We start from the raw sequence: 11,128 nt of genomic DNA, 5'->3' as shown, positions 1-11,128 counted from the left end.
TTAACACATATCAATTTACGATAGGTATTAAGGAGTCTGACACAGGACTTGCGCCTCCAGCCCTGTGGGATTTGGCTGCAGATAAACAGACTCTTCAGAGCGAGCAACCTCTTCAGGTGGCCAGGTACCAATCTCTTATCTGTTTATAATGTGGAGATGTAAGTACATTACCTCAACACAAGGAAATTACCTGACTAACCTTGCTAAACACTGTAGGGCAATGTATACCCCAACCTTGCACACCCAGCACCCCTCCTATTCAGCTGGTCAAAGAGGCTGGTGGTGCAAGGAACGGCTGCATTGTCCGATTCATGTGAAGTGGACAACAATACTAATAGTACAGTGCTGGGACTAGCACAAAAAAGCATTAAAAAGGCTGCAATGCTTGCATGAGAACTGTGGCCTTTTCAAATAGCTGCTGATATACCAGTGATTGCCTAACCAGAGGATAGTGAGGATAGGATATGAGAAGAGAGGAAACAACAGCAGCGCTCAAGCGTAGGGTTTAGGAAAGCCTTGCTGCTGAGATGACAGAAGACTTTACATTGTTTGGACAGTGCAGATCATTTTGAGGCTCACAACTTGCAGGCGCACAGCTCAGGCCCTTTCTCTGTCTTGCCGCCCCTCTCCTGCACAGGGCACTGCTTATGCCTAACCCCCAGTGCCGGTAATCTGTCCTGCTTAGTATGTTTCTGCCGACAACAGATTGCACAGAAGGGAGACACCTAGTGGTCAAGACTTTAGAGCTGTTTTTGTAGGGTAAGAAGTAAATGAAGTGATTTACAAAAATGTTAGGAATCACATAGGCTGTCGATCGGAGAGATGATGTTTGAAACCAGTGACCATCCAAAAGGGTACTGCGGAGGAAAAACATGTTTTCAGGTCAACTGGTGCCAAGAAATTCTTACAGATTTGTAAGTTACATAAAAAAAAAACACTCATCCTCCAGTACTTATCCGCTGCTGTATGTCCTGCAGAAAGTGGTGTATTCTTTAAAGTGACATGATGCTCCCTGCTGCCACCTCTGTCAGCAAATCCCCATAGAAAACCTCCCCTGTGCTAGAAAGTTCATGTAGTACCAGGCATGTACACCAGTTGTTTGGCACAAATTGCACCAGAAATCAGGAGCATTTACAACAGTAAATCTGCCTCATTTTCTCTTTATGCTGCTGTAAATGTGAATAACGTATAATGCAGCCATTAGTATTGTGGGTAACATGCATATTATGGGGAAGTTCCTTGTGCTGCATGAGGCTCATATACACTGCAGTTCCTTCAGCTGCCTATGTTATAGTTTTTTTTTAAGTGAGGAAGTCTATATACATTTTACAGTGTTTTGTTTTTTTCTTTTGTTCTTCATTTTTCATCTTCGCAGTGGACAGCTTCCCAGAGTCAGCCTGCAGTCAGAACTATATTGGTGTTTTTGCAGCTGTTTGGGGACTGTGCAATAAGTCTGCATGATCAGACATTAAAGGGGTAGTGCGGCGGTAAAGAATTATTGACAGAATAACACACATTACAAAGTTATACAACTTTGTAATGTATGTTATGTCTGTGAATGGCCCCCTTCCCCGTGTCCCACCACCCCCACCCATGTACCTGGAAGTGTGGTGCGCTATACATACCTGTCACGTGCCGACTTGTCTCCGATCTTCAGTCTGCGATGTCGTCTTCGGGCGGCCGGGCCGAATTCCTCCGAGCGTCCTGAGTGCCGGCTGCCCTCTTCAGCGTCATCGGCTGCTCAGCCGCGATTGGCTGAGCACAGTTATGCATAACTGTGCTCAGCCAATCGCGGCTGAGCAGCCGAAGACGCTGAAGAGGGCGTCATAATAAGATCATGTCTGGAGTTTAAGCCACCAGGAAATCTGCTCCCTAACCTAAAGATCCAAAATGACTCTCTATTGAGTAACTTTCTTCTTAGGGAACCTCCTCTTTTAGATGGATACATTTTTTCAATGCCCATAACTTTAAGATATTGCACATTGCCCCCATGTACCTCTCTAAAGTGTTTTGTTAGGGATGAGACATTTACCACCTCATTTCTACCTCATTTCTACAGTCAGAAATATGTTTACGTATTCTAGCCTTGAGGCTGGTAGATGTGCATCCCACGTACTGCAGGTTGCATTGTGTGCACATAACCACATATTCCACATATGTAGTGTTGCAGTTAATGTAGCTATGTATCTTATATGCGTTCCCATTTACACAAGATTTTATCTCCTTAGACACCGCAACATGTGAACATGTTACACATCTTTGGTGTCCACATCTGTAAGATCCCTTGATGTCCAGCCATGTTCTTTCTTGATCTTTGCCTCCTGTGTGCAAAGATGGAGATAGTGTCGATCCCAGAGTAGGGGCTCTTCTGGATACGACCTTGACTCCATTTTTGGTCATACTGTATAAAGTCTCATCTTGCCACAATAGTGGTAGATGTTTGTTAATGATGTTCCTTATCTGTGAGAACTGTTTGCTATACGATGTAACAAATATTATGTCATTAGTGCCATGTTTATTGCGTTTTTTGGAATGTCTCCTAGTGTGAGTATGTTCGGCCAATAGTTCTTCTCTATTTACCCTAGAGATTTTGTATGCTGCCTGATCTAATAACTCCTGCTTATATCCTCTCTCTCTAAACCTTTGCTGTAGTTTTTCCATTTCTGCAATATAAACATCATCTCTACTGCAATTACGTTTCAATCTAAGGCATTCACCATAGGGTATGTTATTAACTACATGTGGTGGATGGCAAGATGTGGCCATAAGGATACTGTTTCCAGCACACTCCTTCCTATATGGTAGTACCTCTATACATCCTTGGTTGACATTGGCCACAAATCTTACGTCCAGAAAGGTAATTTCATTATTGCCAAAATGTGCAGTGAACTTGAGCCCAAATTCATTGCCATTAAGGTAATCCACAAAGTTATGGAAGCAACTCTCACCATCTCTCCATATAATAACCAAATCATCTATGTACCTTCCTATCCATTGTATAGATCCAAAGAAGGGATTATCCTCCGAGAATATATATTTAAGTTCCAAAACTGACATAACGATGTTGGCGAGAGATGGTGAGAATTTCGCTCCCATACTAACTCCCTGTATAACTTTGTAATGTGTGTTATTCTGTCAATAATTCTTTACCGCCGCACTACCCCTTTAACAAAAAGGTGTTTCTTGCTCATGGGTATTCGCTGGTGCCATTAGAAAGCAACACTAAGCAAGCAAACTTACTGGACTGTGGACTAGCAAGGAAGATTGACGTTTAGTCTGCCACCTTGGCAGAATGACTGATGCCCTTTAAACAAATGCAAATTGTAACTGTTTCTTTTTACAATTTCAGATGTACAAAGATAATAAATGCTGACTCAGAGGACCCCAAATATATCATCAATGTTAAACAGTTTGCAAAGTTTGTGGTAGACCTGAGTGACCAGGTTGCACCTACAGACATAGAGGAGGGAATGAGAGTTGGGTAAGGGTTTTATTTTGTTATTTTTTGTTTGTTTGTTTTTTTGAATGGAAGTCAATGGAGAAACAGATGCACACAATTGCATTTTTTTCACCCATAAAATGTATGTGTTACATGGACTGCAAAAACGCAGTGTGAACCGAGCCTACCTTGTAATTTATTGATTGATATCTCTGTTTCTATGGTATGGAGTCCAGTGAGTGATCCTATCATTGAGTGACACTATTTAGTGGACTCCTTAACACAGAATGAGCAGGGATTTTAAGCAACATGTTACAAGTTATACTGAATCTTTTCCCATAAAGATGGTGACAGGTTCAGAATTCAGAAACTTCTCTGGGAGATGAGATTTGTCAGAAAAAGAAAACTGCACAGTGCGAGCAAATGTGGAATTTTTTTTACCATAGCAGCTCTGCATTATGTGTAACCAGTTAATTTGAATTCCTGACCTTCCTTAAAGGAGAAGTCCGGCCAAAAGTATTTTTAATATGTTATTACTTATGGAAAGTTAGACAAATTTTTAATGTACATTAATTATGGGAAATGCACATATACTGCTTTTTCCCTTAATTTATTAGATCATGGAGTGTTTGCATTCTCTCAGAAAGTGTGACATCACGACGAAGGGTGTAATTCCTATGGAGTGTCCAGCAGGGGACGCACTATATATAGAAGTCAATGAGTACCATTGACTTCTATATATAATGCGCTCCTGCTGGACACTCTATTGCATGGGTCTCCAAACTGCAGCCATCAGGCTGTTGCAAAACTACAACTCCCATCATGTCCGGACAGCTAAAGCTTTGGATTTGGCTCTGCAGGCATGATGGGAAATGTAGTATTGCAACAGCTGGAGGGCCACAGTTTGGAGACCCATGCTCTATTGAATTAATGGATGTGTATGTAAAAATGTTATGTACAGTACATTTTGATTAAATACATTTATGGAATACCTTGCGGTATACATTTGGAGGGCACCGAGCAGGGAGGGAGGGAGGTGCCTGTGCATCTACCTCCCCCCTCCTTCCCTGCTCGGTGCTGGACACATATACACAGTACTACTCCTCCCATCCTCTGCTCATAGTATGAGCAGAGGATGGGGGAGTAGTACCTGTGCTATCCCCATTATGCCGCCGCACAGCTGCTCATCACAAGGGCTTCATCATGCCCCCTCCGCCGCTCCCTCTCCTCCCAGCTTCCAATTTCTAACTATCCCGCCGCCAGCCACTGCTCTCTGCTCCCACACACCGCCTCCCGGTCCGCACTGCATGCCGGCCGGGGACAGGAAGCACTGGGAGCGCAGTGCTCCCTGCGGGGTGGGGGAGGGCTGACTTCTCCTTTAAGGGTCTTCATCATTACAAATTCCATTTAATGCTGGAGTTTACATTTATAAACTATGATGAAGGTGCTGCTAATTAGTAATAAGGGTAGTGTTCGGGTGTAGATAAGCCAGATGGCTTATGATACTTTTTATTTAATCGTATTATTCTTTATTTACAGCGTGGACAGAAATAAGTACCAGATCCATATTCCATTGCCTCCAAAAATTGACCCCACGGTGACCATGATGCAGGTAACTGGTTTTTATTGAATAAATTATACAGCTATTAGGTTCTGTTCACACCTATTTTTTTACTTCCATTTTACTGGATTTATCATAAATCCGTTATGATCTGTCTGGTGAATTTTCCTATGCTATGGCATTCTTAATGGTAAAAAGCAGAAAACTGATGAAAAAAAAATACCTGATTTAAATAAAGCCCTGGACATCTTTTCCTTCTTATTACAATTTTTTATATATATATATATAGGTGGAAGAGAAACCTGATGTTACATATAGTGATGTAGGAGGCTGCAAAGAACAGATTGAAAAATTAAGGGAAGTTGTTGAAACTCCATTGCTTCATGTAAGTACCCATATGGTAATATCTGTTATCATAGTTTTAACTAAACTGCTAATGTGGTTGTCCCATCTCCCAAGAATTCAACTCTGTACCCCTGCGTCCCTGTTCACATCCCAGTTCGCCGTGGGGGGAACGAGAATGGGACACAGCGACGCTGAGCTGAATCAGTTCGGCCATTGTGAATATTCATAAGGAGGCATGCTGCAGGAGTCTGCAGGCAGATTAATGCACAAAGCCTGCTGCTAAATTGCATTTACATCCTATCTAGATATCTACATGTCTAGCCATACTTTTAATTAGTTGTAAATTTCTTTCCACAGCCTGAACGATTTGTTAATCTGGGTATTGAGCCCCCAAAAGGAGTGCTTCTGTTTGGACCTCCTGGTACAGGAAAAACTCTTTGTGCTCGAGCTGTTGCTAACAGAACTGATGCCTGCTTCATTAGAGTTATTGGCTCAGAACTGGTCCAGAAATATGTTGGAGAAGTAAGTTGTTGTTTACCTGTCAAACTGTGATTACTGTATTTTACTTCCCTGACCTTTTTTCAAAATTATTATTTTTTTTTCTTCTCAGGGTGCACGAATGGTTCGTGAATTGTTTGAGATGGCTAGAACAAAGAAAGCCTGTCTTATTTTCTTTGATGAAATAGATGCTATTGGTGGTATGTATTGCTAGTAGCCTGTAACCATTGCAACATAACATACTACCAAAATCTTTGTTACTGTTTTGGTAGGACTTTGCTGACTTTGGGACATATTAGGAAAGTCTAATTGTTAAAAAATGTAAACTTGTAGACTAGACAGTCTAAAATGTGTCAAATTTATAATGGTGGCTCAGCTTGTTTAAAAATCTGTAGACTCTAGACTAAGTTTACACCATTTATTAGTTGGCTTTTACACCAAAAGAGCCTAATGCAGTAGTAGTGTCTGTTTTTGAGTTATGAAATCAAGAAACCTTGCAGATGTGAGCAGGTTGTAAGTGGTGTGGTATAACTTTTGGCTTAGTTTTAAGACAAAGGCACATATAGGGCTGCATTGAACTTCTTCAGCCACCGGTAATCAAATGCAGAGCATTTGGTTTGCACAAACCTGAGCATGCTAGAGGTTCACTCATCCCTAGTTTTAAAGCATAAATATCAAAAGAATTTTAATTAACTGCATGACAACACTTGCACCTCTCTGCTATGCCACTGACACTGTGCACCTCTCTGCTATGAACACACTGACACTGTGCCTGGGGATCATTTACAGTATAGATGGCACGTAGGGGCTAATAAAGGGGTATTCCGCTCAGAATGTGTTTTTTTTTTTTTTTTTTTTAATATGTTCAGTTAGTTATTGACTCTTAGGGCAGCACTGTGGGCAGTGATTGGCTGAGTGGGCTGTCACTGCCAGGCAAGTTCGTCTCGAAAATGGAGGCAGTCGTTCAGCTGGGGACCAAAGATGGCGTGGGAGAACACCAGGGCAGCACGGAGAGCTAAGAATAGGACTTTTTAATATGTTTCTGCCTAGGTACAGAACGGAAAGGAAAACAGCAGCAGGGCAGGGGTTACTTAACAAAAACAGCCCTGGTCTAAGCAGTTAACTGCTGCTGATAGCTAAAGGGGAACAGGAAAATAGCTAAAGGGGAACAGAAAAAGGGGATTACATTCAGGAGGAGCCAGCAGCACTATGTAAATGGTAAAAACATAAGTATTTTCACAAGTTAAAGTGGAAAGCTTTGATCTGTCTTTTTTTTTTTTTTTTCTTTCTAAAGCTTTACTGTCATTAAAATGTCATTTTTCTGGAATCAATAAGTATCAGTAGTACAAAACAATTTACCAAGACCTATAAAAAAATGTCCAGTCCAAATAGATATATAGTGATGAGGACTACACTGTCCTCTCAGAGGCAGAGGGTAATGGCTCTAGCTGCCCTTGCAATGCTGTGCTGATATATTATGGAATTGAGAGCAGATTTGAAAGGGGGAGGATGCAGTTTACCATCTGAAAGCCAAGAAGATTTCATCTTGTGCCATGTCAAAAGTTTTGATCTCTTAGGGTCTTGCTGCTGATCAGAAGAATGAACAGGGAACAGTATGCAGTAGACTGCTTCACATCCTCCTTGTCAGTCATCTTCATTTACCCACCTCCTTGACTTAAAAAAAAAATAATGAAAATGTATATTTTGAATATTATTATTGCTATTTATATATTTATTCATTCAGTGGTGCTGCCAGTCTTGGTACGTGATCAAGAGGTGACAGATTTACTTTAAAGAGGAATTCCGGTTGGGGGTAAAATAAAAAAATAAAAAAACACTACAGGCAGGGCGTGGGTGGAAATTGAAAAAGACACTATGCTTACTGGTCCCTGAGCCCGCGCATCCTCCTACTCTATTATATATGATCTACTGGTGCTGCTGGACCCCTTCTATTACCTGGTATATCAATATTGTTTGTGTCACTACTGCCATTTTGAATAGCAAAATGTGAGCAACATCAAATCTGTTTGACAGACAACAGTTACCCTAACAGAAAAAGTTATGGTGGAATATCTGCAGTACATTGATAAATCTGCCTGATATATGTTTCAATCAGTGTTCTGTTCTTTTAGCAATACATAGAATCACTTTGCTGCATGATTCAAATGAAAATTTAAAAAATGCAGGTAATGAATCTGTTAAGAATGTGATGTCTCCTTGCCTCCTTAGGTGCTCGCTTTGATGATGGAGCTGGGGGTGATAATGAGGTTCAGAGAACTATGCTGGAACTCATTAATCAGCTGGATGGATTTGATCCTAGAGGAAATATTAAAGTATTAATGGCCACAAACCGGCCAGATACCTTAGACCCTGCCCTCATGAGACCTGGAAGGTTGGACAGAAAGATTGAATTCAGTTTACCTGATCTTGAGGTAAACATAAGAAAACATTCCGGCACCGTATACCTAGCTTTCTCTGGCATTCTTAAATTGATATTCCAGAATACAGAATTTGACTGTATTCAAAATTATGTAACAAAGTAAAATTCCTCATTGTGTACTATACTACATCTTTTCCCATAAACACATATATCAATCCTCTCAGCGCATTCTGCTTTATAACATGATGACAATAGCTTACCTGCGGAAATTATCTAAATTATGAGACTGTGAGCTGTCAGATTAAATGAAATTCCCGGTATTTATTGTATCCTAACCAATTTATTTGTTTGCTTTTTAAGGGACGTACACACATATTTAAAATTCATGCCCGGTCAATGAGTGTAGAACGCGATATTAGATTTGAGCTGCTGGCACGTCTGTGTCCAAACAGCACAGGTAAGTCTTTTCTTACCAATATTTTATTATTGAGGTGTATTCACTAAATATTTTCATATGTCAAGCACAAAACTGTGTGGTGGTGGTCTGTTTTGCATTCGACAGCCAATGTCCATTCATTCAATGAAGCAGAAAACCTGATGCTGCCATGAAAATTTAAGCCAATGCGACTTTGTTTGCAGAGGTGCATTGATCATCTTTTAGCTTCAGAGCTCTATACACAGTAGGGTTTGTTGAACTATTTTATGGCATGTCTGGTAGTTCCCCAGTTTAATTTTGGCAGTGAGTTTTTCCACTGTAGCATGTTGTCTGCACATTTTGCAGTGGTGCAATTTGTCCACTCACAATATACTTTCATCACAGCAGCAATTTACAAACTGCGCAGTTCTAGAAAGCCAGCGACTATCCCTTCTTGCAACTTGCCCCTTTTACCCATAACAACATCAAGGATGTGTGCAGACAGCCTATGGCACTCCTTATATACTCACTAAGCCAGCCCTCGACACGCAACTTCATTTATGAGCTAAATGCTGCATCAGTTACAAATATAATGTGACTTGACTGTGTATATGTACCTTTTTTATATAGTACCAGCATATTCTGCAACACTTTATTTAAGACTATTATTACTTGCTACCTAGGTGCTGAAATCCGCAGTGTGTGCACTGAGGCAGGAATGTTTGCAATCAGAGCACGTCGTAAAGTGGCAACAGAGAAAGACTTCTTGGAGGCTGTAAACAAGGTTATCAAGTCATATGCAAAATTCAGTGCTACACCCAGATACATGACCTACAATTAAACCTTTTGTGACAGTGTGTTGCCAGACCCTGATTTGTGACCTAATTAAAACTGCAGATATTCCCTTTAGCATTTTCAAGTGTTACTGTATTTGCTCAAAATAAAATAGCTAAAAAAAAATTGTCAATTTATATTGCATACATTTTGACTTGTCACTAATAAAAACACAAACAAAAACTGTTGCCAAATGATTTTTATTTTGATTTGAGAAACAATTTTTCCATAATCTGTCATCTGAGCAAACAATATCATCATCTATGAAGGCAAATTCACTTGTAGTATTTAACAGAAAAATATATATCTAGAAAAATAGACTATTGGCAAATAACATACACACAGTTCAAATAATATTCCAGTAAACACAATATTTAGAATATTTATTAAAATGTCATCTTCAGCACTTTCATGTATGGTTGGCTGCTTGTGAGTGACTAAACTAACTGTGGCATGTAGAGCTGGATAGGCTTACTATTTTCTGGAATAGGACTGTTTTTCTGAAGAGTCTGTGCTGATCAGTGAGGCTTTTTACTGTGCTATAAGATCATGACAGTCATGTGGGATGCCTTAAGAACCAGAGCAGGTAATGTAGAAAGTTGAAACTTTAAAGCAAGCATCAACCTCTTAAACTACAAAAGAAAAAACTCTACAAAATAAGTCTTCCAGAGGACTATTAGCTCCTGCCTTAATTTCTATTATAAATATGTAACAGAGAATAAGACATTAATACTGTATTATTCACTTTAGAACAGATATTTTAGTAAGCAGCCTATGTAACATGAACCATTTTAATGCACCACAAAGACAAAGGTAGTTTAACAAAAAACCTTTGTATTCAAGAATTTCAATGATGCCAACTAGAGATGAGCCCAACTGGAGCACGCTTGAGTCCGATCTTTCGGCATTTGAATACTGGTGGCTGAAGTTGGATGCGGTCTTAGGGAGTCCGAGAAAACATGGATACAGCCTATGGCTGGTATTCAAATGCAGAACAATCGGACTCTAGCATACTCACCCTGCGCACCTCTCTAATACTGGCATTTGTCAGTAAACATGTAGAGAGTAATGGCTGCAAAATTAGGCTAGTTTCACACTGCATTTTTTTTTTTTTATATAGTGAGCCTGTCAACTGCTTTTTTTTCCCAAAGTGTGGCTGCTGGCAGTGCGTTGTAGGTAGCTAAAGGAAATCTGTCAGCTGTAATTCATGTTCCAAACTGCTGATGCTGTTAGGACAAGGAGACCATTCAATTGTCTATCTGTGCTTCCAGAATGTGTAAAAAAAAAAAAAAAAAAAAAAAAAAAACTTTCTCTGGTACAAGAAGTCAGAGGCTTTTCTAGGCTTCTGAATAGCAGCAGGCCCCCCTTCTTTATTGACACCTGAAAGAGTCCCAAGCAGGTTCTGGTGTGGGAGGGGGAGTGAGGAGGTGTTACAGCTTTCTTGCATTTAGAACCTCAGGAAAGTCTCTTTGACTCTTCTTGCTATATAATAAAAGCATTTTCTACTTTCTAGATATGAAAGGTACCATGTGTCTGCCTTATCTAACAGTGTCAGTAGTTTGAAATGTGAATTGCAGCTGACGGATTCCCTTTAAATAGTATATATATATATATAATCTCTATATATATCTGAGATGACTGCAGACATTACTTCTT

General features: G+C 40.1%; 1 protein-coding gene across 1 annotated transcript in view; it reads left to right on the top strand.

Annotated features, from left to right (window-relative positions):
* PSMC2 (proteasome 26S subunit, ATPase 2) overlaps nucleotides 1-9,657 on the top strand; it is a 14,708-nt gene extending 5,051 nt beyond the window's left edge. The window contains exons 4-12 of the mRNA XM_069977888.1: nucleotides 25-124; nucleotides 3,350-3,481; nucleotides 4,979-5,051; nucleotides 5,290-5,385; nucleotides 5,703-5,867; nucleotides 5,956-6,043; nucleotides 8,073-8,275; nucleotides 8,584-8,680; nucleotides 9,322-9,657. Coding sequence (XP_069833989.1) covers nucleotides 25-124; nucleotides 3,350-3,481; nucleotides 4,979-5,051; nucleotides 5,290-5,385; nucleotides 5,703-5,867; nucleotides 5,956-6,043; nucleotides 8,073-8,275; nucleotides 8,584-8,680; nucleotides 9,322-9,479 — 1,112 coding nt within the window. The 3' untranslated portion in view covers nucleotides 9,480-9,657. The remainder of the gene's footprint in view (nucleotides 1-24; nucleotides 125-3,349; nucleotides 3,482-4,978; nucleotides 5,052-5,289; nucleotides 5,386-5,702; nucleotides 5,868-5,955; nucleotides 6,044-8,072; nucleotides 8,276-8,583; nucleotides 8,681-9,321) is intronic.
* Nucleotides 9,658-11,128: the final 1,471 nt, after the last annotated feature.

The sequence above is a fragment of the Dendropsophus ebraccatus genome, chromosome 1, assembly GCF_027789765.1.
Source record: "Dendropsophus ebraccatus isolate aDenEbr1 chromosome 1, aDenEbr1.pat, whole genome shotgun sequence".
NCBI lineage: Eukaryota > Metazoa > Chordata > Amphibia > Anura > Hylidae > Dendropsophus > Dendropsophus ebraccatus.
Note: the sequence above shows the minus strand (reverse complement) of the source record. Positions and strands in the feature narration are given on the sequence as shown.